The sequence below is a fragment of the Aythya fuligula genome, chromosome 4 (assembly GCF_009819795.1).
Source record: "Aythya fuligula isolate bAytFul2 chromosome 4, bAytFul2.pri, whole genome shotgun sequence".
Classification (NCBI taxonomy): Eukaryota; Metazoa; Chordata; class Aves; order Anseriformes; family Anatidae; genus Aythya; species Aythya fuligula.
The window spans coordinates 48,835,071-48,862,901 of NC_045562.1; the positions used below are offsets into that span (position 1 = coordinate 48,835,071).

Sequence of the window (27,831 nt, forward strand, 5' to 3'; positions counted from 1 at the left end):
TTGGTCTCGCCGGCCAAGCCCCGTCCCCTCGCAGCGTCGCCGGCGGGGCCCGGCCATGGCGGACTTCGACGAGATCTACGAGGAGGAGGAGGACGAGGAGCGGGCGCTGGAGGAGCAGCTCCTCAAGTACTCGCCCGACCCGGTGGTGGTGCGCGGCTCCGGGCACGTCACCGTGTAAGGGCGGCGGGGACGGGGCCGGGGGGACGAGGAGGATGAGGAGGGGGGGGAGGAAGCAGCTGGGGGTGCCCCCGGTGCCAGCCCCAGCCCCGGGGGCGGGTGAGGAGCCCGTGAGGCGCAGCCGATATCGCGACGAGTCGCGATTAAGGCGTGTGGTCGCGATTGAGTGTGCCACGGGGGGGTTGTGTGCTGCTGAGGAGCCAGCGCGGTGCGGTGGGTAATGCAACAGATCAGGGTGCCTGAGTGCCATGTACTCACGGATGCTGAAATACCTCCCTGGAAACTAATGCTGCAGTGCAAACTTTCACATATACATCTGTGCGTATATATAAACATCAAAAAATATATATACGCATACATATTTATACATAAATCCATATCTGCTCAGGGAACCAGGCTCACAACAGCAGCATAAAAGTGTCAGGGATCGTATCCTACAGCCCCGGCTCCCACTAACTGCTTATTTTCAGATCCAGACCTGTCCCTAGCCTGGCTTTAATTTCGGATCAGTTTGGTGGCTCTCCGATATGACGCTGCTCTGGTAGTGGGTCGGCGTTACGAAATGCTGGCAGCGAGGCGGTGCAGTTTGCAGGCGGGTTATAAACAGGAAATAAGACGTGGTGGAGAGGCTTGGAAGGATGTGGAGTGGACACGAGGCCGCGTAGGCCCGGTGAGGGAGCAGAAATGTCACCTCAGAAGTATTCAGCGTGTGACTCTGCGTGCCGGTTTGCTGTGATCGAAAAGTTGTTACCATCCAGCGGCTGTCTGGCTTCTGTGAAAACACTCCGGAAGCCTTACGGTGTTTCTGGTGAGCAGGTCGAGAACACAGGCAGTTGCCCTATTGGCAAATGCAGAAAGAAGTGTGAAGAACAGAAATGGAGGCAAATGCTGGCTTCTTCTCCGTACTCGAAGGCAAGTTGTGCAAGGCAAGATCGGGGCCCGTTAATGGCACTGTGAGGAAGCCTGCATGCCGTGCCCATGACTAGCACGGCCTTTGCGGCTGACGGATAGTTGCTTCATTAATTGTTTATTAATATTCACTACATCGTTAGAACATTAAGATCTAACTCAAAATATTAGTTTTATAGGTTTGGGGTGAGTAATTGAATGTGAACATACACCTCCAAAATTAGGCAATTGGATCTTCATCTACTTTGTCACGTTGGGTGTGAACACGGAATAGGATCCGCCACTTTTACCTTTGTACAGCCTATAAGATTTTTGTCAATGATTGAGAAACGTATTATTAAAAGTTAGATCACTGTCAGGATGTTCTCTCAGTGAATTTAAGGAATAGGTCAAGCTGTATGTATATAACTAATTTGTCTTGCCTTGTGTAAAACCATCAATATGCCTCGAAGGCCTGGCAAAAACCATCAGTAAAGTAAAGCAAATACTGTATTGATCTCAGCTCTGCTGTTTAAAGAGTTGCTGTCTGCTTCTGCCGCGTGTGTATTTAAACAAAAGCTCTACTTTCACAGTTTCCTGTCATATCTTCTCTGATCTTGTATAGAAGTCATAATGTTGAGTTTGAAACATGTCATTTCCATGACTACAGATTAATGCCAGAAAGGCATTTACTATTACTTGATTTCACCCAACAGACAGTGGAAATGCGTGAGAGTCCTCTCTAAGCTGAGTTGTTAAAACCAATCAAAAGAATTAAGGTAAATATTATCCAAACAAAACGCTTGAATGCCTTGGTTTTCCAGGGTTTGGGGTTTTTACGTGGCACAGAGTTATCTTAAACTCACTATTTGGAGCCTGCTGCACACAATTACAAAGCCTCCTTTTAAACCATTGTGTTTTTTTTTTTTTTTTTTTGAATATTTAGGTAGATAGTTTGCTGCTCAGGAGTAGTATTTGAGTTTGTCCTTGATTACTGAGGTGATCTCTTATAGTGGCAAGACGCTTGAAAGTTGGGAAAATATAGAACTTGTGTTACTTTACTAAATTGAAAATTCAAGGTATTTCATACTTTTTTTCTAAAATATTGTTAGGGTGGTAGGAGAGGTACATGATGACTGAAATCGCAGAGACCGTTTGTGGTAGTTTGCCAGATTGTGTTTTTCGGTAACTCTTTTCCTGGGCTTCCTAATTCGTTGACCAGTTAAGACACATTTGCCTTATTCCAGCCTGTATTCATTAGTAAAATTGGGTTTGGTAGCCTTTTGCAGTGCCAGACTGACAGAGAGCTGTTGTGATGTGCTGGGGAACGCCTTCCTGTGCTGTTTATTGTCCTGGTGCATCACGTGTTGATGCAAGGTAGCTCTTGGGAGCAGGAGGGGAAAAGCCCTCACAAAATACACTTTTTTTCACCCAAGTAACTTTCTTTAACTTTCTTCAAGTCTGCCTGTGTGTTTTTGCATTTTATACTCTGTATCAAGGACATGTGAGTGAAAAGAGGGCTATGTAAGAATTACGGATGGGAGAGTTAATAAGACTTGTGGAATATGTGTTTATTTCGTAAGAGCTGTGAATATGTGGAGCTAAGGAGTATAGGTGAAAACAATAGAAAAATGGCTTAGTGTCTTCACGAGAGATGACAGAGGAAGGAGATAGCGTCTATCAGTTTTACGTGTCAGGAAGATAAGCTGCAGCCTGCAAAAAGGTTGGAGGTAGGCTGAGTCCTGTGCTGTAATCTGTTATCCTTTGATTCCACATCTCACTGCTTCGTTCCCTCCGCTGTTCACAAGGGCAGGAACTCAGCTGAACCTTTCAAGCAGAGACACGTTCGAGAAACGCTTTTTCAGGTTCCAGGGCGGTTTAAGGAAGTCCTCCTGTATGAGGCGAGCATGGATCTGCTGAGGACATGGTGTGAAGTGAGGAAAAGTGTCGAGAAATGTGTGCCTTGCTGGGGATGGTGCCTTATACTACAGAAGTCTGGTGCTATGTGAGGACAGCTGTGAGGAAATGCAGCTCCAAAATATTGATTTCAGGCGTTTGATTTTAACACGCTTTCTGCTGCTTTTTTCCAGAGCGGCTGTATCTTTACCCTGAAACTGTATTAGTGTTGCATGAAGTTTCTAATATTTTAATTTCCAAATTACAGCATGCAGCTGAGTGATTAACATTGGGATCGTATCATTTACTTACCAAAGCATTTGAAGTATGGAGTCATACTTTGTTCCCACCTACATATGGTAATGAAACTGTAAAATGGAAAGCTCCGGATGATGGTGGTAGCTGGTTAGCTTTGATGTTTTGGTTTAGCAACCCCACCATATATTAAACATTGCCACAAGGCTCGAAAATGGAGTCTTAGTCTCCATATTAGTTTTAGGCTTATAAATTCACCGAATTGTGACTGTGTTGGTCAGAAGTTTCTGTGCTGGAAATCCGACTCAGTGAGTTTGTAAAAGCGATGTGACTATTTCCAAACAGGAGACTGGGGGAAAATGTTTTGTCCATGCTAAATTCTGGGATGCTTTTATTAAAAACAAGACAAATCTCAGGTAACTCTTAACTCCAGAGCTTTTCAGTTGGGCTGTCTTTGTCAGGTGTATCTCCTGTGACCTGCATCGGTATTTGCTTATATTTGATGAAGCTGTTAACTTCTAAATACTTTTGGATCACACATTCACACAAAAGCCTTGTTTCCGTTCTGCTGATTTCACGGCCAGACCTCAGCATGAGACTGCAATTACGTCCTCCTGAGACTTCACTGAGAGCAGGGAGACTTCCCCGGGCCTTTGCCCTACCTGCTTATGCCTCAGGGTAAAGGGCTTCCTCAGCACTGCAGGCAGAGGAACAGCAGAAACTGTCTCATCTCATGGTCTGGGGCTCAGCCTCATTTCAGTTTGTGGGCCAAGAGTTGCTTTGGACTGAATTATTCTTACAGTAGGCCACTCCCCTATCATCACTGTTTGTATTGAATTCCATTATTCATAGTAAATCTCTTCTGGATGCTGAAGCATCAAGTATATGAAGCTCGTTTTGTGATTCCTTCTTTGAAGATAAGTCTGTTTAGAGAGAATCTGTCTCTGGTGTTGATTTGATGAATTATGTAGTAGAGTGGTGTTACCAGGCTTGGCTGTTTGAGGTCTGTGTGGATCCAAGGGATTTTTTCAGGCCCTGGTTTCCGCTTCAGCATACTGCCAGTTTTAAGTAGCTTAACTGATAGGGCATGACACTTCTTGCTGACATTTACATAACTTTTGCTTGGGCGCTTGGTTTCACTCAGGATTTTGGAGAAAGGTGGGCTGTCTTCTTGTCATGGAATATTCAGCAGGGTTTTCAGTGGTGGAGGTGTGTTTACAATAAGCATGTGGGTGTTTGTTTGTGGGGGAGGTTTTTTTTATTCTGAGATGAGCTGGCAACCTTGCCACGGATTTCTCTGGTTAATGATTTTCACTTGTTGCTTTGTTTTGAGGGGCGTGTAGGGACTGCAGAGCTCCCATTCTAGTTATGAATACTCTAATCTGCCAGTTAATTTCTGTCTAAGTAAGGTACGGGCTGCAGTCAGCGGCAGGAAGATGACTTGTTTAACTTTTCCTGAAGAACATATGTAGAAATTATCTAGGCATAAAATCGATAAAGCATCCTCCAGCACAATACGCTCTTGCAAACTCTGGCAGCAGACTTTGCTACCTTGAGGTTGCGTGCAAGTCTGGCTGTTCCTGATGTCTGTTCTCTGGGTAGCCTCTGGCATCTGCAGTTGTGTAGGGGGTGATGTGTACTTTAACAATATCTTTCCTTTTGGTGTCTGTTTGTCTGGGAACTTGCTTAACTTCTTTTAAAATCTGTTGGTGCAGTCTGCCTCCATAATCTCAAGTGGAAACAAACTCCGAAGTTTGCTACTTGCAGTTTAAAGAAGCACTTTCATTTGTCTGTTTTAAACCAATCTCCTCCTAGTTTTGTGAGTGCTCTCTGTTGTGGGATTTGGTGATTAACAGTTAATCATTCACCTGATTCGCTGCTTTCCTGAATCTTTGCACTTTGATCATATACCTCCCCCCCAGACTTTTCTTTTCCAAGTTACTGTCTGCCTTTTGGCCTCATAAAGCAACTTATTCACTTTATTATAGTTTGCTTCCTTCTATCTGCTTTCTCTTAGCTCCACCAAGTCCCCCATGAATACATGGGTACAGGGAGTCCAAATGATGCTCTTCTTAATCACAGACCTAGTGGTGCTCATTATTTTGTTCCCACTTCTGATGGCTGCCGCTATCAATGAGCAATGAGTCAAGAGAATCATGAGTGGTGATAAAAGCTCTCCTTCAAGATCTGTAGCTGCCTAACTAACTTGTAAGCATAGTTTAGATCACCTTTCCCCAGCACATTTTATTTATCTTTAAGCTCACCTGCCACTTGGGTTTTGGCCAGTTGGTTTTGTGAGGTCCTTCAGCATTGCCTCTCCACTGGTACAGCATCTAACTGCACATTGACCGTGTGATGACTTGGAGAGAGTTCTCTGTTGACATGTGGAGTGCTCAGCTTAGTAAGAAAAAGATTGCCTGGGGAATGCCTAGCTGCTCAGTAATCATATTGTGAAAGCAAATTACTTCTCTAAAATCTTCAGCTATGGAAGCTCAACTAAGCTTTTCTACACATGGCTGAGTTGGGTGATGGATCTTGCTGCAGGTATTCAAGTTGAGCAGTTTAATTTCTGATTTGAGTTGTTTGAAGTATCTGATGGTAAGAGTGCTTTTCTGGTTTATATTCAGGAAGTTATTAATTGCAAATTAAATTTTACACGGAGTGCTGTTTACCAGATTAGTAGCCAGTCATACACTCTTATTAGTGGCTTTGCTCGTAGAAGCTATACCCCAGACTGGATGCCAGAAAGCGTTTGGGTTTTCTTTGAAATTCATCCATTCATAAATCCTGCCTGCGAACCATTTTCTATCAACTGATAGAAAACAGACTTTTTTTTTTTTTTGAAGACGAGGTGAAACTTATAATCTGGACCTTATGCAACACAGAATAGTCAGTAATTTTAGCCCATCTTAAGTTACTTGATAGCTTTTTATTTTCAACTGGTACTGTTTTTTTTGGAAAGTAAAATTTAAACCATGTTTTGTTAAGTAGTATAGTGTTCTGAAACTTAATAGTATTTTTTTCGGAATAAGCAAGCTGGTATCGACCCCCTTTTTATGTTTAGAACAGTTACCTAATGTTATTTTTGTCAGAGCCTGCTAAATGAGCTTTTCTTCAAGATACATCTGTACTGGGTGGGGTGCGGGGATCCAAGCCATGGCATTAACTTAGTTCGCCTCCCTTTTTAAGTACTTGTAAAGGTTTTGATGAGTTTGGAGAAGAATCAACAGAATGCCTAAAAGTCTATAGGCAGGATTTCAGACTATTTATGGTGGCGTACTTTTGTCTGTTAGGATTATCTTAGCAATTACTTTTAATAACAAACATTTTTTCCTTGAGCTGATTTTGTTCTAATAATACTCTCAGGATTCACATCAGGTGTTTGTATCTTATTTATGATTCTGCTATGATTCTCATTTTTATTTTTACAGGTTTGGACTAAGCAACAAATTTGAAGCAGAATTTCCTTCATCTTTAACTGGAAAGGTGAGTAATGGTGAATAAAAAATTGGAATTTAAAACTTCTGCTATTAAAAAAGCAGGAGTTCAAGGTGTTACGCATTCTAGGAGCAATAACTCGTGCTGCTGTGGTACTAGGAAGTTTGTTTTTTCTTGTAGGTTGCACCTGAAGAATTTAAAGCCAGCATCAGTAGAGTTAACAGTTGTCTTAAGAAGAACCTTCCAGTTAATGTACGATGGCTACTTTGTGGATGCCTTTGCTGCTGCTGCACTTTAGGTTGTAGTATGTGGCCAGTTATCTGCCTCAGTAAAAGAGTAAGTTGAACTATTTTTTTCATTTTCAATGGTCAAAATTCTGTTGGTTTTGTTCTCACTTTGTTTTTTTTTGTTTGTTTGTTTCTTTCCAACTTCAAAAACTGTATGCTAGAGCTTGCTTAGATGCGTTTGATTTTACACATTTTGATCTCAGTTGTCTGTTGTACCACTTAAAGCTACAACAGGCCCCAGTCAGAATGCTGAGCTTACAACTCAGTGACTGGTAGTTTTGCTGTCTCTGCTAGAAACACGTACTGTACAGCACGTACTGTTATTGAAATAATTCTCAATGTACTTTTTTAATAGCTTCATCTTCTCCACAGTACCCTGTCTAGCATCATCAGAACTGGGCAATGACTGACAGTTTGTTGTGAGGAGCTTCTAATTACACCGTGGCCTAAATAGCTATGTGCTTTAAAAATATATTTAAGATAGTGATTTATTTCTTTATCTTCCTTCCAAGATGTAGATGAATGTTTTTTTTTTTTCTTATATTAACAACTAGAAAGTGTCTTACTTAGAACAGAAGTTCCTTGCATGTGCCTGCTTTTTCACTTCCTTTCCCCCAGAGTACATAATTAGGTCACCCTCTCATCTCTTCAGTTTCCATATACATAAAAATTCTTTGGCTAGTCCTATTTTGCTTCTTTGCAAGAAGTTCTTGTGCCTCTGCATCCTCTCCTCACTATTGGTGCTGTTAGTCTCTCCATTTTGTGGCAAGGCTTGTGTGTGTTCTATTTTGTGTAATATCCCTTTATACTAAAAATTGTTGTAGAGTACATTGAACACCATTGTGCTTTTCTTTATCAAAGTCCTCATTTTACACAGTTGGTAAATCAAGCTGTTCTAAAGTTGACAGTGACCATACGTTTCTGCAATATGGCCCTAAAATTTTCCTTGCACGTCTTCTCGATACTGATCGAGCATTTGCAGTTCTGGGCTTCTGCACAAATGCATGCATGCTCAAGCAGGTGGCGTTACTAAAACCAGAAGCTGGGCAAGCTGCTTTTGTAGTCTTAAGTATCAGTGGTAGCATTAGATGCTGCAAAAGCAGTGTGTAGAGGCCTGAAATCCCCATGTATTGGAAAGAAAAAAAAAGGACGATCAAAGCAGAACAAAACTTGTACACATTTCTTTTCTCCTCTAACTTTGTGTAGAGCTTAATGATTAGTCCCTCCGAGGGGTTACTTATGACTGGTTTTAATTGCGTACAAAATAGCCTGCTGGTAATGTTGGAATCCAATTAAAAAAATATAGTTGTTGTCAACATGAATTATATCAAGCCCTTGGTTTTACATCTTCAAGCTCTCATGAACGAGTGAGTTTTCTGTAGGATAACCGTATATCCTGGACGTCTACTGCAAGAAATCAGAATTTGTTGATTGCATCAACAGATAAGTTAGTGATCTAACTAGCTTGCAGAGAAGACTACCTTCTCCATTCCAAGCTTCATTACAAACAATGGTTTGTATGGCTGCTGTCAATTTTTAAGTTATAAAGGAGAAAGCTTCTGGTGCTCTTTAGTTTGAGCTGTTTTCTCACATAATGTGCTGTTGTAGCAGGATGTAACATATAACATGTGTAACATGTAACATGGTGGTACAAAGTGACATCATCAGCTTTTGGCAAGATGGGGTGATGCTTCAAGCTCTCATTTTCTGACCTGGTGCCTCTTAACCTAATACTAAAAGTCACTAATTATCAACATTCTGACTTTGTTAAACAATGTATTTAAAAAAAAAAAAGCCAAGGGCTTGTAGCATCTGGGGCTAGGAAGCAGAGTTTGAAGCTGAGGAAGGAGGTACTGCATAGGAACCTAGTGAAGCAACAGAGAAGTGCTTCAGTTGAAGTTAGCTTGGAATAGGAGTTAAGATAAGCTCTCTTCAAAAGTGAAATCTGGAAAAAAGTATGTGGATACTCTGTTCAGAGGAGATGGTTTAAGAAACTTCACACATTTTCCAGCACTTAAAGTTGGGTGACTCATGCTGGACTTCCAAGCTTGAGTCTTGATGAAAATATGGGTAAGACTCAGCTGCCTAAACAAAATGTCTTGTATCACTGTGGATGGCCTGAAGCCTTTCTGATTGCACCAAATACATATGTTTAGGCAGTTTGATTACTGCCCCAGAATGAAAATCCGGTAAGTTAATTAGATCTTATGGCAACATCATTTATCTGTAACAGCAATGCAACAAATAGATGTCTGCTTACGAGCTTGTCTTTTAGAGAACTCAGAACTCAGTGTCAGTTGGACATCCGAAGGGTATAATACAGAGAAGAATTAATAGACTTCTTTTCTTAACGATGAACTGAAAGGGACAAGAATCCTTTCCCAGATTTAAATTCTTAATACTAGACCTGACTGGGATAGATTTTTTTTTTTTCCCCTGGTTGAGCAGATAAGGAGGAAAGTTGTAGAATATTTTCAAGGACACAGTTGCAAATTCTAGTATAAGAAACAAGCAGAGGAATTTGTAATGATTCTAGTCAGGGCTACTATTCGTGGAAAAGCAGTGAAAAGTTACTGCTGCTTGTGTTGCTTGAATAGGTATATATGAATTCAAGTTTGTACCTTAGTAGAACAAGATTAGGCAAGCAGAAAGATTTTAATCCTTTAAATTCCTTGTACATTGAATTACAGGTTTTGTACTCCCTAAGATATCAGTACTGACTTGTGTCCAACATGTTGTAAGATTTTTCTTTTATAAGGGACTTCCCATCAGTTTACGTCAAAATGCTGTGACAAGTGCAGGAGGTGACCCTATCTTTTTTGTCTCCAGAAGTGGAGAAAGTAAGATTGCTTGGTGTGAGTTTCCTGAAGCTGCACAGCAAACTGACAGCCTGGTTCATCTAGGTTCTAATCGGTGAACTGATCAGCAGATTCCTGCAAAACTGAAAATAGGCAATTTAGTATACTTTCCCTAAAAAAACCTTCAATCTATGGACTGTTCTGCTAGTGCCACGGTTCTGTTTATACATAGCAGATGAATATATTTAGCACAAAGTTATAACGTTTGAACTCTTGTACTGCTTGTCTCTGACTTTACTGTGTCTTGGAAGAAAGTTCTGTGTAGTCACAGCAGCCAGTATTCACTTCTTGAGAAAACCAGGCATCCAGGTTGACGTGCCTGTTTCTTTTCTTCTTTTAGGTATTCTTCCCTAGTGATTCAGGGTAGGAGTATGTTCACATGTAGAACTGAAATCTGTGTAGAACTTGCAGAGCTTGTTTTAATTATTCAAGATAAATATACCAGCTTCATCTTGGCCCTTCAGATGGCTTGTACTGCTGGCAATTCCTAACTGCAAATGGTTTTCTGTGTAAGTAGAAGACTAACCCAGTTGTTCTGTTGAATTGCATACACAGTGATGCAACAAGTGGGAGATTTTCTCAGGCTTAAGTTTTTATTAAGTGAAATGTCGGTTTCAACTATAGAATCGCTGATTTTAATACAGGAGAATAATTTTTCACAGAATGACCAACTAAGAAATGTCTCTACATAAGGCTGAATCAGTCTGACATACTCTTAAAAGTTTCTCTGAAGAAAAGAATAACACAAATTTAAGGTTCACATAGACAAAATGAATACTACAGTTTCACAGTTTTTAAAATTTGAATGATTATCTTAATTTTTCTCTAGTATGTTTACTACTTTCATTAACTCTTTAAATTCAAATGTAGGAATGCTATCACAAATGTAAATGGCTTTTGAAAATACACACTTCTGGTGATTGGCCATATAATGATAATCTATTTATTGTGTGGTGCAAAATGAGTTATGAGTTTTGTCTCCTTAATTCAGCAGGTGCTTGAAAATATAAATTTATTAAATCACAGACATTTGTAAGCTTGACTGTTAATTATATCACTTTAATGCACTTCCATGCAACAAAAGCTTTCCCCTCGCTGTATTTTTCTTCTCATTGCTTTGTTCAATGCTAGTACTGGAAGTCTTTGTACGGTATTGTTTCTTTTCTTCTTTTGCATTGAGGTATCTGAGAAAAAGCCTGGTACTCCTCACCAGTAGAATAAATGTTTAATTTGATTCAATATCTGACTGCCTCTTTCCTTTTATGTGGTCTTGATTGGATTTAGATGAGTAAAAGCTCTAAGGAAATTGCAGGAAATGCAGTCCCTCATTTGCAGATCTAGATTGTCAATGATCTTCAGCAGTTGTACTCAGATTGTACCATCCTTTCTGGGACAAGTTCCAGATTGTACAAATGGACATTAAGTCTTTAAGTTTTTGTTCTTTAAATAAAAAGAATGACATAGTGAATTATAATTCAAAAAGCACTACAGCCGGAGGTGCCCATTTGAAGCCACTATTTCAAATGAATTGACGTTCATTTTCCGTATTAACTAAGTGCTGTAGTTCCTGATGTGTAAATGGGATAAATAATTTCAACAGAAGCAGTAACAATGAAAGCTATGGTAGAATGCTAGCTTTTAAGAAATCTGGAGGTACTGCAATTCTACATGCAAATTGCATGTTTTGGAAGGTACATAGGCAATCTCTTAAAATGGGTAGAATGAGATATTTAAGGGTGATCTGAACTAATACTTTCAAGAGCTGCTTGTTTATTTGTGAATTCACACAAAGCTGATGAATACTGCTTAAACCCCATTATTAATTGTCACTTACATAGCAGTTTACATCTTCAAAGTGCTGTATAAACATAAGCTAATTACAACTTCCAAAGCGTTGATTAAATTAAATATGCGGTGGAGGAGCTAGAATGAATTTGTGGTTGATAGTGATGTTAAAGCACATTAGCTCAGTTTATTGCAGCTATGAAAACATTTAACTGATTTTCAAAACTGAAGAAAAATTTTCCATTCTGCCTTTCTGCCAGGGACTTGGCAGTAGAGATGCTCTGTTATGATAATACTTTTCCAAACAGCTCTGTGCGATGATTACATTAAACTGAAGGGGCTTTGTTTTTTATTTCTTAATACATTGTAATTTAATTTGGAAGCACAAAACAAACAAAAAAAAAACACCAACACATTTTATTTATCCTAACTTGAAAACATGCAAAGTCTATATGGGGTCTAATCAGCTTAGTAAAACTTCTTAAAGTAGAGTTTGTATGCATCGAATATACATTCTTGTCCATTGTCTTCAAATTATATTCACAAGTTTTTAAAATCATCTCATTTCTAGTATTTGTTATAAAATGAAAATGGTAAATAAATAAATAAATAAAATTAAAATTTGTTCTTCAGTGTTACTCTAGTCAAAAGAGTCACTAAATCCTCCTCTTACTGAACTTACAGGAGCCAAGTGTTTGCAGAACATAATAAATGTAAAGTCATCACATGTATAGCTCCATTATTTTTTTTTCTGCCTCTGTCTTTCAGAAGTTTTATTTACTTCAGAGCACCCCATAAAGAGTTTTCATGTGCTTTTCTGAAGGGTGGAATAGTGAGTTGGTGGGTAACAAGGCGTGGGAGCAAATAGTTCTGCTATGTCTTTTAATTTGCAAGCTTATCTGGAGGGTAGGGCAATAAGCTTGTCATGAAGAATACTTCCAAGTATATGTAAGTCACAAAATAGTAGTTTTGTTTCTTTATAGGTCAAATATAAATACATATTTCAAGAATAAGTATTCTGAAGTTAAACGTGTAATTTCTTGGGTTCTTAATTACAAGTTTCATGTTAATTGTAAATGTAGCACGTATCTTTAGTTTCCATAGTGAATATTCTAAATGCCATTTAAAATCTAATAGCATTTGTAAAGGAAAAATCTCTCAGCATTTTAATATTTATCTAAATAATGCTTTCCATGCTACAGAGCCTTTTCTATTGTGATGGCTAAGGTATATAGAGGGAGCCACAGATAGTGGTGTATTTTGGTTTTAGGATTGCTTTCTGTGTCCTGTTTGACATGTTTCTGAACAAATATGAATTGGCTGAGATTCATGTAGCGAAGGCAGACCATTCTTACCATGCTTTTTCAGAATAACTAGCTGGTTGTCAGATCTGGACGTCAGGTTAGGAAGGGTCATTTGTAGGGTTCTGTCCTTAGCAAGTTGTAGGTGATGCCAAATAAGGGAGCATATACAGACTCAAGGGAAGAATTAAACTCCAAAACTATCTGAAATTGATATGTTAAACTTAAGTAGGAAGTATTTCATTGAACTTCATGGGCTGTGGTACTGAAAATAAGAAACTAGAAATGACCTGCTGGCAAGCATGAGGTAGTGACGTTTCTGTGCCTCTTCTCTTGCTTTTCTTCAAAATGGCCTTGCATTGGGTTATGTTCTCTTTTTCAGTTTATTGAAGGAAACTAGGATAAAATGATATTCTCTGCATAAATGGAGCACTCTAGTAACTCAAGCACTGCATATAAAATAGTTTTATTCCAAATGAGAGAGAACAAAACATGAGTAAACAGTTCAAGAGACAAGGCTGCTAAGGAAAGTGGTGGAAGGGTGAGGGAGGCAGTTCTTCTGCAGAAGAAAAGACCATTTTATTGTTCTCCATAAAAATAACGTTTGAAATTTGGAACAAATTTGCTGACATTTGGAACAACAATTATGATAGTGATGGATTTTTTTTAGAGTAGACAGATCTATTTTTTCCAATTTGTTTAATGAACTATGGGATCAGCATGCCTGGGATTCTTGTGGTTAGGCCCTAGGCAGGCAGGACACGACAGGCCATTCCTTTCAGAGGGGTCATCCTCTTCAACATGCACACAGGATTTTGTGGGGCCTGCTAAAGTTAGTTCACTACCTTATGCTGCCTTTCACGTAACTTCCATTCTTGGCCCCTTGTCCTTAGATGTTCCTAACAGCAGGAATCAAATGCTTCCTATTAATAAATGAAACCTGGAATTCCTAGGAATTGCAATAATTTGTATTGAGGAATTATTTGTACTTTAAGGAAGGTCCATGGCGAGCGTTGGTCCTGTATTGTATGTATAACAATTCCTAGGCATTATGAGGATGTTGCAGGCGCTGTGGGTAGTTTGGAAGTTAGGAAAACTTTATTATAAAGATGTAAGCTCTTCCCTGCCAGCTGGCTTGAAGTGAATGGGAATATTTCTGGGCACAGCTAGTTTTTCTAATACAGATGTAACCTGAGATTCTTCAGTTTTTCTACCTACACTGGCCTTGAACTATATTCCATAGCATTCTACTAGATACTTTGGAAATATATGACTGCAATCCAAACTTAACATCTTTGTAACTTTAAAAAGGGGGATGGAGGTAAAATTTTCATCTGTGTTCAGTTTACAACTTCCCACAGTAGACAATACCAGATGAGTTACTTGGTAGAGATGCAGTTCTTTTTTCATTCCTGCTATGGTCTATTCAGTCTTCCATGTTCATTTTCTGTGGCCCTTTGTAAGAATGTTCACCTTCATCAGGAGGTGAACACCTTTCGTTGTCATGCCCAGTTGTTCCCTTACAATGACAGATTTAGAGCTGGAATTTCGTCCTAGTTAAGATCTTGATGCTTCGGAGATCAAGTCAACGTGTATCTGCCCATTAAAGGGAGTTTTCTACAACCCAGGCCTTCTCACGGGAAGTATGCTAATTTTCCCAGGGTCAAGACCATTTCCACTACAAGGCTTTTCCATGGCAGGGACTGTCCAGAGCAGTTGGCTCTACTTACTGTCATTTTATGAGTGAAGATAGCTAGCTCTTCTTGTTTGGTGACCTAACTCTTAACATTATAAACAAAGTATCTTTTGGCCTTAGCATCTTGAGTCTTCTGGATTGTCTGTACTTGAGAGGAAACTTATATAGGACTCTACCAATCAAATTTCAGGAGCTTTCCTTGATAATTTTCCTCTCTATCATGTTTCTTCTGCAGACCAAATTTTGGATGCTAAAGATACTTTAGAAGCAGTTCATTGCACTGCTGTTGATGTGAGCTGAGTTGGTAACTGCTGATTCTGTGCCATGAATTTAGATAATGTTCACTTAGTAACCATCAGTACACTGTACCAAAAAATCCATCAGTACATTACAAAAGTGTTGGTACAACGTACCATCAGTCTGTTGGTAATAATGAAATGTATGTTCTCCGTTGTTGCTCTGGATAATAGGCACAGGTTCTACATACATTCCCCTTTCTCTACCTCTTTCATGATTTAGTGCTTTCTTAAACAGTCTTAGAGTTTGGGAATCAAGGTAACCAGAGTCTCTGAGGAATATGTATTAGGTTTTTGGCTTAGCTTTTCAAAACCATTACAGGTAATAATGTCAAATAACACTGCTTGTCCTCTTTATATCGGCAGGCAATGACAGGATAGTTTGGGTTGGAATTAAAGACCACCTAGTTCCAATCCCTGGCCATGGGCAGGAGCTCCTCCTACTAGACCAGATTGCTCAAAGCCCCATCCAGCCTGGCCTTGAACACCTCCAGGGATGGGGCATCCACAGCTTCTGTGGGCAACCTGTGCCAGTGCCTTACCACCTTCATAGTGAAGAATTCCTTCCCTATATCTAATTAAAATCTACATTCTTTTAGCTTAAAGCCATTACCCCTTGTCCTATCATTATGCTCCATGTTAAAGAGTCCCCCTCCATCTTTTCCGTAGACGCCATTAAGTGTAGGAAGGCTGCTATTGGGTCTTCCTGGAGCCATCCCTTCTTTTGGCTAAATAACACCGATGTGGTACAAGAGACTGTTTTGGAAAGTAGTTGATCTGATTCGATTAATTAGACTTTGAATTTGCCTGTCCTTGCGGTACCCACTCAGGCTTGAGAACAACAACCATACAACTTAGGTTAGTTTGTGGATCATGTTTGTGTTTGGGACAATATCCTCAGGGCTGCCTTTTAGAAGGGGAAGTTCCCTGAGGTCAGAGTGATGTCTGTGAGGTCAAAGTTGCTTCTGCTCCAGAATTTTGGTGAAGATATTTCTTTGCCTCATCAGGAAGTTTGATCATGGGGCTAACTTTCTGCTCAAAATCATCTGTAAGATGAGATGTAGCAGTAATAATACTCTTGGGCAAGGCAGCTATTTCAAGATCTTATGAAAAGCATGAGATAGCTACATTTATTTTCAGATACTCTTCAATCCATGTAATATGGGTTTTGCTCACGTTCTTGCATTGATGCTGCAGTGGCTTCTGATTTGAGCACACTGTAGCTAATCTTTAGTAAGAAGTGTCCCAGCTACTAATAAGAAAGATGGTGCAAGATACACCTATGTGGTCTAACAGACAGGGTCTGAAATCAGCTCATCTTTCATCTACATCCTCTTTGCCTTTCACAAATAGAGAATTCCCCAGTAAGATGGGAAACTTACCAGTTTACAGTTCCTGAAGAGTTTGTGTATGATGTAGTCTCAGCACAGATAAAGATGCCTTTTAGTTCAGTTATGTATGTTTTGATTACAACATTGACATTTTTGATGTGCCACCAGAGTAGGACTTTAAATTGTTTAGACCTCTTCCACAGTCCACAAAGTACGAACTCTACAGAGAGCATATTTTAGTGCTAGAAACAACCAACCAGCTGTGTAGCAGCACTATCTTCAGTACCAGGACTTTTTCATCCAGTTTTGTTTGTAGTTTTCTAACAGAAATATGGTTCATTGATACTCAATAGTGCATCAACATTAACTATATACCCACACTTTTGATCCAAGTGTACTTTTTAAAATTCAACGAAAGAATAAATCTCTGAAAGCATTTGGAGTGATAACTAAATTGCTTGGGTATTAATTTTGTAGACCAGTCTGTCTTTGCTTGCAGAATGAACAGATTCCTGCTTCCATCCTTTTTTCCTTCGAGTGAAAGGCGATGGTGTAGTTCAGAGTTCTGACAGGATCCTTAGCTTTTCTTACATGGGGTACAATACAACTTCGGGTTGTATGACAATCAACAGAAACCTCCTTAAACTGATATCCTTTTATTTTGAAATTTGAGCATGAAGTGTATTTTTTCAAGGTGTTATTCAAAATTATTAATACTTCATTGTGGTAAAGTTTTTATAAAAATAATTTGAAAATAATTTTTTCAGCTGCAAAGTCAAAGATCAAATGAATGTAGAGAGAGATTTTTCTGTTGTTACCAGACAACTATGGATAAAATTGATAGCGTTGAAGTGTTACTGTTTATCTTGTATCCCCACTTAAATATTTAAGGCAAAGGAGGTAATCAAATTAGCACCATTTTGGGTGTCATGTAAGACCTTTTGTTTAATACTGTCTAGTCCCTCACTGATTTACAGCAGGAGCTCAGGGAGCCTTGGCCCATTCACAAGTACCGTTTGGTGCAGCATGCATGTTCCAGGTCAGGCACTGCAGGAAGGGGCCTTGTGGCTGCACAAACTCCCACTCCAGATCACAACTGCATCTGGAACTGCAACCTAACTTCTCTAGACACTGCAAAGACGTAAGAAAAAGATACTGCATTTGATAGTCCAGGTAACACTTTGTTACTGCCTTATTTCTCCATTAAGAGTTCATAACCTTCCCAGTGTGTTTCATCTTTAAGGGCAAAACTTTTTTTTTTTTTTTTTAACTGGGAGCAACTGGAATTGGTAAACATGTATTATGAGTTGGGCTTCTTTGGTAGTCCAGTTTTTCAGGAGGAGACTGTCATATATCAACATCTCAAAAGAATCAGACATCTTACAGAAATGTTTCATTATAGATTGCATCTAGAAGAGGCCTATTTCAGAAAATCGTGTAGATAATATTAAATACTATCTTCCTTTTCACAGAATATGTGACAAAGCATACTTTCTTATCATTGGTATGCTAAAAAGTATACTTGAATTGTAGTTTCAGCTTTGCTCAAATATTGGTGTGAGTTTTTTAAAGAAAAAAAATGTAAAAGCTGGTTAGTATTAAATCTTCCTAATAAGCAAGTCTCTCTTCCACTTAATTTGTGCTTTTGTTGTGGCTAACAAATAATTTGCTGTATAGGTTTTTCTGTTCACCATTGATAGAATATATAAGCTTGTCATCCTAGTGTGCTGGAAATGCTACACTCAGATCAAGTGTTCCTTTCTGGTTTTGTATATCCTCACCTGCTCCTCACTGTAAATCATTGAGATGTCAAGAGCAGTGATTAATTAAGCTGCACGTGCAAGTGCTTTTTTTCACCTGTCAAGTAGGAAGAAAACTTACTATAGTGAATTGTGGGATGCTGTTTAATTCATTTCTTTTTATTCCAAACTCTGAGGTTCGCAGAAATATTTTACAGTCTAATTTTCATTAACATTTCAGTTTATGGATAATATGGCCTGATTTTGTGGCCGAATATCCCAAGTTACGCTACAGGAGGGGCTGGATGCGAGGCTTCGGGAAAGCAAATAATCGCGGTGGCGAGGCAGCCCGTGTTTTTATCTAATGCTAGTAAAATGACTTTAAACTGGCTTCTTGTTCAAATAAACCAATTAATACTGCATAACTACCTATCAATTTCTTATTTATGTGTATGTATTGTAATATATGTGTAATTTTATTGGAATTTGAAAAGCTTAGATGTTTTTCACACCCCTTTGGGCAAACAATGAAATTAAATTGTATAGTGATCTTAATCTATTATTAAAAGGTCCTGGAAAGGAAGATTACAAGGTAGATTCAGGTTTTGAATCGGTTTTGCCATTGGTTTAGCAGCGGGTGGGCAGGCAGATGCCTGCTCAGAGTAGAACCTATTGCCATTTTTCACCATTGATAGAGTAGCCTTTCAGAGTCAATGAGCTCTGTCAATGTGAGCTTGTCAAGGCTACAACTTCATAGACCTGAGAGGCGGTTTGAGAGGTCAGCCCTTTTCAGGTTTGCTGTGATGCAAATGAACTTTAATGCTTAAACAACTATTGGAATTTTTATGTCTGCTCCTTGTTCTTTTTTCTTCACAAAGTCATTGACGAGACATTCAGTGCTTTTTAAATTGGAAGTTGCATTGTGCTAAAGACCTAGTACAGATTTACGGAGGGCTGAAAGCAGTTAGATCATGTTCTTTTCATGGTGCGATTAGAATCAAATCGATTTCCCTACAGCCTTCAGCATTCAGATGGCAATTTTAACAAAGCTTGGGGGCTAGACAAGGGACAAAACGACTGAACTGAATGTTAATTACACTCTGCAGCCTTATTTTCTTTTGATTTGGAGCTGACTGGCAACTAAATTAACAAAAGTGTGACCATAACTGCTGCCCTATTTTCATTTAAAAGGAGAGCAGACTCTAAAAGGCTATCTTTACAAAGAAACAAGTGAGGTCTGCTGATTATTGTTAAAGGGCACTGTCTTTAAAAACATAATAATAACAATAACCCTCAAAATACTCAATTCCGAACTGAAGTGATAAATTAGTCATTGGCACATCCACCTTTTGGATAATTCCCTGACTTGTGCTTTTTAAAATACAGCGTAATAAAAATTCAGCACACTGATTATTTATAGATAGCCATGATCTAATTTTTAATCATGTGACCACAGTGCATGCTTGGATGCTACCGCAATACTGCACCGGAGGCTAACTGGAGTTTTAAAAGCAAAATGTTAGTATTTGATGGGAAAGGAATAATTTGTTGTCCAATTTTTATTTCGTTCAGATGTTCTTCTTTGCCGGGCCGGCATTTAGTTTGATTTGTTAAGGTTCATGTACAGTACTTGTATTTTGTAGTAATAACAGCAAGATGCTTTCTCATCCCTTCCCCTCACCCCTCTGTGCCTTGTAAGGAAGCTGCAGCTGCACAAAGTTGTATTTGATCCTTGTCATTGCTCCGTCCTTTTGCACCTGCAGCTCTGTTGGTCTCATCTTAACACCTGGCACCATGAATTATCCTCTATTTATTCATAGTCAGTAGCAAATCCCATTTAGAGCTAAGCAGTATATATTCTGGCAGTCAAATGACCATAAATGTCAGAATGTATTTCTCAAATGTAAATATAACTGAATAACTATATTCAAAATGCCGTGAAACTTTACAGCACAGAAAGTCCTTTAATGCTGGCGTGTGTAGTCTTAAAGCTGTGAAGGAACAGATTTCAGAATCCTCTATCTGAAGTGTCAAGTGTGGTAAAGACAGGCAGTAAAACTTGGCTTGAGGCTCCTATATACAGGATTTGCTCTTTATACAAATCCTAGATTTTGTAAGTTAAATTTGTGCAAGTTACCATAACTTTCTGCGTTTGGTTATTTGCTCTCTAGAATCTCGATATAAATGTAACTTTTTTTTTTTTTTAATTTTATTTTCTCAAATAGGCTATTGTATATCTGTACTTGACGTAGTAACATTTGTTGGTTCAAATACCAGCTTTGTAAGAAGCAGTGTATTGAGACCACGGGTACTAGGGAGCAGCGTTTATGCTTGCATTTATACTTGGATCACTTTAAAGTTTCTGTAGTAGGCTTTGAACCTGTAGCTGCTATAAAAACATATGTGAGAAAAGCTTTTGTTCCAAAATGGTTAGATTTTTCTACACCGTTTTGAAGATAGTTATTTGGGTGTCACGAAAAGTTGTTTTCTGCGCTGGTTACTATTTAATACCAGGGAAGTTTTGATAGTACTACAGACCACCCTGTACTCAGTCACTGTCCTGTACCTCTCTCCTTTTCACACAAAAGCAGCTGCAAAACAAAGTTTTTCTAAAACCACTCAAGAGTAAAATTCTTTCTCATTTGTCTTCCAGACACGAAGATCGATTGAGAAGTTATTAGAATGGGAAAACAATAGGTTATACCACAAGGTGAGTGCCGCAGGGAGCAGCTTCGTACTGTTGGAGTTTGAATTGCACAGTATGGAAACAGATGCTTTTGTTGAACGAAAAATATGAAAGGTGGACAAATGGGCTAGTCTGTGTGCTGCAATAAAATACAGCTCATTTTTCTTCTTTTTCTTTCCTCCTTGTCTAGCTGTGCTTGCATTGGAGACTAAGCAAAAGGAAATGTGAAACGAATAACATGATGGAATATGTAAGTTAAAGGGCTGTTTTGTGAGTTTCTCTATTAAATGATCATTTATTTTGCTTCTGATCTTATTCTTTTCATGATTATTAATCAGCAAAGGTGTCAGGAGCTTAATCGCCTGAGTGCAAGGATTTTCTACGGTTCACAGATGCATGGTTTCATGTGCAGGACTGATTTATAAAGTTATGAATGACTTGAAAACAAGGCTTCACTGTGTTCTAAAAAATAATAAATTAATTGCCAAGATAAAATAGCTCGAACATGTGCTGATGGAGTGTGAAATTTTAGATGCTGTATAAAGAATAACCACAACTTTGGTTACGCAGCAAGTCAGATATGGCTGTTTTATATGATGCTAATCAAGTCTAAAAGTATGGAAGAAGACCTTTCAACTAAGCTGTTGGAGCTTAAGAAACCTTTAGCCTTTTTAGATTTTAACTGCCCCTTACCTCAACTGTCTTGAAAGTATCTTTATCTCAAATTGGTGTTGCTATAAAATACTTTTAAGTCACTCTAAAATTAAAACTCCAGTCTTTGGCTGAGACCCCATAAGCACTTCATAGAAACATCCAGTGAGAAGTTATATGCAGTTTAAAATGAATGATGTCCAGTGTGGGATTTCAGTTTGTTTAGCTGGCAACCTTCTTGCTCTTTTTTTGGTGCTGTTTATGTTTCCGTTTTGAAAATCTCTTGGACGTAGACAGAGGGTGCTAAATAGGATGAATGTAAGCCGCTGAAGTGTAAGATACATTAGAATTTGCGGGATTTCTGCAAACTGCCTAGTAAGTAGGAGACAGGAAGGGTTAACTTTGTAAAAATAAAGACTAATCTTTGAGAAATATCTGCTATATTAGTTCTAACTTATCTGTGATTTTTCATTGTGTGAAAAATTGTCTATTCTTTGAAACAAAGGTATCATGCATGTAAAATTGATTTAGAAACTGATTAAGTAGTAGGAAATTATATTAAAATGATCTTTTCCTTTTAGCCTTTCCTTTTTTCCCTGTTTCTGCATTAGATCTTAATTCTAGCCTGAAACATAAAAGATTTTTAAATGCCTTTTTATACAGAATAGCTCTATTCAGCTCACTGAATAAGTAGACACTTTGTATCACCTTTTCTACAAAACTTGTTAATTTAGATGTATGATAAGACACTACAAACAGCATAAATCAAACTTTGGAAAGTAGATTTGAACTTCACCTAAATGAAGGTTTTTTTATCTCACTGAAAAAAGTGGTTTTCTAAAGGAAAATTATCACATCCAATGTTTTGCAGATTCAATTAAAAAAAAAAAAAACACACCACAAATGTACAATGCTAGTTTATAAATACTGTGGTTCATTCATTCTGTTAAATACAATTTAAAATGAGCTATTTGCATTACTACTGTGTAAGCATGGACATATAGCTTTACAGGATAAAGATCTAAGATTTTATTTTCAATTTGTGAAACATCTAATATGCAATCTCTGCATGTATTTAATGAGGTTTGTTAATAGACTCCCCTACACCATTTCCTCATTCTCAGTTAACTAATTTGTTAGTCTCTTTAAAACTGCTCTTAATGTTGTAGTCATGATTTAATTTTAATTAATAAACTCTTAGCCTCAGTTTTTTCAAAATAAGTGCTTTCAGTTGTGCCCCTGTATGCAAAATACTGTTCTTTGCCCACCTGAGGGTCTATGTCCACTGTCAGAGATGCTAAATTATATATAAGGTGGCCTTACTCTCTTGGTAGAAACACAGATTTCCAGCTTTTCATCTTGCTTCCTTTTTGAAATCTTGCCTGAATATTGGAAGTGCTGGTAGCTATGAAGCATCCAGTGGTCAACCTGTTTCAGCGATCAATGGATTTTGAGCAGCTTGCATCCCTGCTAAACATCAAACCACTTCTGAGTATCTGTAAAAATAGATTTACAGACGTGATTTCAGTGTTCATTATTTCTAAAGTGTTGGCCTCAGAACTAAAATGTGACGGTTTTTCTTTTCTCATGTTCAGTGTGCTATCACAGAAAGACGCATTTATTCTCTAAGCAGCCAAGTTGCGTTTTTCAATCAAAAACGTTTAAAATTCTTTCTTAACTTTGCAGAAACTCAAGCTCCCCTTACAAGTAAATAAAAAAATCCTTAGTTATGCTATCAGATGAAAGTATTTTATTTTTTATTATACTTATTAATATTTTATTAATACACTCATGCTGGTGTTTTGGTAATCTTAAGACTGTCTAAAGAAAGAAAACGTATAATGTGAAAATGTACATGTGAACATTTTCTTTAAGATTTCTATTTGAATATAAACCAGGATAACTACTTGGATTGCATTCTTGAGTTTGTCTATGCTAACAAGTCTACATAGTTATGCAAAACATAGCTGAAACTTCAACTGCGACCTGAGGCATAATCATTTAGAAACATTACTTAAGTTTGTTAACTACTTGTAGGTTTGTTTGATATGCAAAATTTGCAGTAGATGATACCTCTTTCTATATGAGTTTTTGAAGTATAAACTTGATTTTAGAATCCTATATTAAGCAGAATCAAATTTGAAGTAAAGGGAATTGTTCATGTAATTGAAAATTAATTTTGCATGCATTTTGCTTTATGTTTTTTGAATTAGTATCTTTATCTCTTTAATAATGTGTTCCTAATAATTTTTGTTAAAGAACGCTTAAGTAGGTTCTTTCAGTTTGTTTAGATGTGTTCAGTATTAGTAGGCAAACTTTGTCAATTCCATTTGATTCTTTATGAGTTTTGGCTTTGTCTGAAAAGAATTTTTGACATTTTTCTACCTGAGGAAAGTATTGTGATTGTCATTGTGACAACTTGATGTACATCAAAAAAAAAAAAAAAAAGTGAATTGTCATTGTGACAAACAGGATTGCTGCAATCTCTTAAATAATATATTTCTTTTCTTTTTATACAGGTCATCCTTATAGAATTTTTACCAAAGACACCGATTTTTCGACCAGATTAGCATATGATTTATTTATAGAGACTTACTCAAGTATGTTGTCTTTCCAATGGTGCCTTGCTTGGTGCTCTCCTGGTGGTGACATAGCATTGGTTCTACAGACTCTTGTGGTGTTTCCATTCTTTTTTTGTTTGTTTTTTGTTTGTTTTAATAACAGCATGTTCTAAGTGCATTTGGTCAAACTCTGCAAAGTCATTTCATGCAAATGTTACCTACTACTTAAGTTATTACTTTTCCTACTTCTGTTTGTTAATGTATCCTGATTTTCAGAGAGTCTTTTATGTGTGCGCGCGCGTGTGTACATATATATATTACTATAAATACACAGCTGAAAATGTTCTACAAGTGAGCAGGTATTTTTTTTAAACCCAAAATGACACAACTGATTGATTGTCCATCGTGTAAGTCCTTTTAATTATTAGTTTGTGCTGAAGTACCTTCTAAGATCTAAACTTTTGTCAGTGACTAGGCAGTTGTAAATATTTTTATTTCTTTTTGGGTTATTGGCTAGCCTCTTCCAACAGAAGAAGGAGATGATTTTTTTTTTTTTTTTTTGACAATGTGCTTTCTGGAACCCAAATGCCATTGCATTAGTAGAAATCTCAGTGCTTTTCATGAAGAAGTCCTGTCAGCTGGTTCTGAAGAAGTTCTAACTTAAGGAAAAAAAAAAAAAGGCAAAATAGAATTATATTACTCAGACTAGAAAGATCACTGAGAGAATTGCATGTGTCTGATTAGTAGAACTCAAGATCTCAACGATATATTAGTATTGCAGTTTATAATGTAGGTGTTTTAATTCAGGCGAATGCCATGTATCAGCTCTATTCCTACTGTTTACCACATACAATATATAGGGGTACAGAAGGACTTGTTTTAGTAAAACTTACTGTCCAAGAGGACCTTTCAGGGTTGTTTCTTTTTTTTTTAAAGCCACATAAGCAGAAGAAAGTTACTGGGGAAATCTTGAACAGTACAGTTCCAGATCCAAATGCAGGTGCCATGTTTCAAAAGTAATCAAAGCAAAGTACACTGGACAACAGTGTAAATCTAAATGTGTTAGGTGATTAGTTACTGCACCCTCGCTTCTGCTCATTCTATGCTTTCGTGGTTTACAAAGCTTACTTTCTGCACAAGTATAAAGACTTTTTTTTTTTAACTGGATATATGATGTATGCTTGGGTCAGGCCAGTTGTATTTTATTTCTTCTGCTTGTATCTTAATTGTACATATCTTCACACACAGCTCTTTTTTAAATTGCTACTCAATCATACTTTAAAGTTTGCTTTATGTATCTAAAATTACTGTACATGAACACTTACATAAGCTATGAATATCTTCCTTGTACAGTTGTGGTAGCAAGCAATAATGTGAATATATGAAAAACAGATATACTCTGCTTAATATTTGTATGGATGAAAAGTTGATACCACTACAAGAATAATTTTCTCTTTTTAATCTTTTAAACACAAGTTTTATTTCAAGGTAATATATTACAGGTACCTTGATGCTGTGAACTATTTTTCTATGTCTTCAAAATATTTATTCTCTGTAAAATATTCTCTAGTGAGTATTATATGTTTGATAGTGGGATTGGTCTAGAAAGTCCAAGCCCTCTGTATCTGCTCCCAAAAAACATCCTTTGCTCAGCTTTTGTCTGTGGATTCCTGCTGTTTACTTTGAAAATAGCTCAACTATGCTTTTCAACAAGCCTACAAGCGTGTTTCTTTGACCTGACTGAATTTGATTTTTAATTAACAAATATCTGTCTTGTGCTGCCTTGGTCTATGGGGGCCCACAATGGTTTCTCTCCAAAGTAACTAGTTACAATTTTTTTTTTTTTTAAATCAATGTCAGCCTCTGTAGTACAGATCTGGTTCTGCAGCACTCCTTTACCCAGTATTAGTTATAATCTTGGACCAATTTCAGCCTGTGAAGGAGGACAGAAGCCTAAAGTTGATGGCAGCTGAGGTTCTGGAGGTTGGAGGTGCAGGGGAGATGTTGGAACTGAACAGAAAAAATAACTGGTGACCAGAAATATATATTGATCTCATTGAGTCTCAGTTTTCAATAAAATGAATATTGAATATACTACACCTAGACTTTATCAAAATTCTCTGTTAGCTGTATAGATAGATTTGTTTCATGTATGCAGTTTTTTACTGGTAGGTCTTTACTGCAGAGAGACAGGTTGGGTATGGCTTATGAGATGCACCATAACAGCAATGAGTTCAGGATTAGCTAATGACCTTAATTTACTACCCCGTCTTCCCATACTACATTCTGTGACTCCGTGACTACCTTGCCAGCAGCACCCAAACCTGCTTATTTTAAAGTTAATTTGAGTGTGATGTGTGCTGAAACCAATGCAATGAATGAAGTGTGGCTTAAAGATTTACAAAGAGCATCTCGTTAGCAAAACTTCTAAATAAGTACTAATGGTATATAAGAACTCTTCTACTTTAGGTGCATCTATTGTTATGTACTTGGTTAGCAGGCATTTCTGTATTTTCATTATGATTTACTCTGAGAATTCTATTACAGGGGTCCAAAGTAGGGCTTTGAACAAATAAAAGCCTAAATCCCATAGTAAGGCAGACAGACAAGTTGCCACTTAAAGTATTTCTGATATTTTATTAGAACAGTGTCTCTGACTTAAAATATTACGAAGAGACTTGAGAAAGTGGATTTATATTTAGATGAATTTTGCTCGGAAGTGTTATTCTCCTGCTGAGGTAGTACACTTGTCTAGTAAGAATGCTATAAAACATTTTAATGCAATTCCTTTCAATTCAGTACTTGTAACAGTAGAAATTGATCATAACAAAAAATTAATAAAACATCTATTTAGTGCCTGCAGCAGTCAACAGGATTTATTCCTTTGATGTTGTTTCTAAAATATTTAAATCTTGTTATTTTGTGTGCCAGTAAGAAGATACTACTTTTCTTGTCCAGCTGGCAAAGGATGAAGTTGCAATGGTTGGAGCAGGCCAGAAGTTACAGTAGGACTTCTAAGACATAGACTGATCTTTGCTTAAGTAATTATTACATAGTCTAATCTGTTCAGCTTCTAGTAATTTAGCAGTTCATATAAATAATCTTACCTATTTCCAATTTCCTTGAATAGTGAGAGAAAGCCACTTGATATCAATCATTTATCAAATGATTATTGCTAATTATGTCACCTTTAGCCTGAAAAAGTAATGGTAGAGGCATCAATGACTCCCTGTGAAAGCTAATAATTGTTTGTAGATATAGTGGCCTCCAACCGGTCAATAAAGATCTCTTGCTTTCTGTAATATAATTAAGATAGATTATTCTCTTAGTGATAGCCAGAAATAAGTTGTGAAGCAGAAAGGTTTCCCTTCTGAACCTCTGTGAAGAATTCTGTAGAGCTTATCCATTGTTAAATACCTATGGTATGAAGTTTATACTGGGATTAGCAAATTTCACCAGAAATTAAAATGCTTGTAAAGTTAGGTTATGTTTTGTAATAGCTCAGTAAGTCATTTTAATAAACTATGTATGTAAATCCAAAAATGTCTGTGGCAAATCCAAAATTTCCCATGATACTCAAAGTAGAGTACATTGTAAAAAAATAAAAATAAAAATAATTCGCAGTACTTGGACTTAAATTAAAATCTGTAAATTAATTTCTTAAATGATACTTACCTTTTTTGTAAATCTCAAGACCATGGTGTTTAAAAGTTATATGCTTGCTTAAGTCAGTTTTTATTTTTCTAAAAGTCATTTTATCTAGCTCTGAAAGCTGTAGAGGAGAGCTTTAAAATGCGATCTGTAAATGCTCATAAACCAGAAGGCAAAGAAAAAGAACTTGTCTTTATTCCCTCCTCCCAGCCTCTCCACCCCAAAGTCTTAATTTTAAATCAGCCCCCTTGTTTTGGGAGCCCCAGCTTGGTTTTTTGAGCAGCTGGCAATAATGCAAATTGTCTACCAAAAAAAAAAAAAAGCCACAAAAAAAA

General features: G+C 37.6%; 1 protein-coding gene across 1 annotated transcript; it reads left to right on the forward strand.

The window, feature by feature from the left end:
• On the forward strand, positions 1-27,831 carry CHIC2 (cysteine rich hydrophobic domain 2). Its single transcript, XM_032186004.1, has 6 exons — positions 1-174; positions 6,648-6,702; positions 6,835-6,990; positions 20,601-20,657; positions 20,824-20,883; positions 23,804-27,831. The coding sequence occupies exons 1-6, from the start codon at positions 56-58 to the stop codon at positions 23,852-23,854; spliced, it is 498 nt and encodes a 165-aa protein (XP_032041895.1). The 5' UTR covers positions 1-55; the 3' UTR covers positions 23,855-27,831.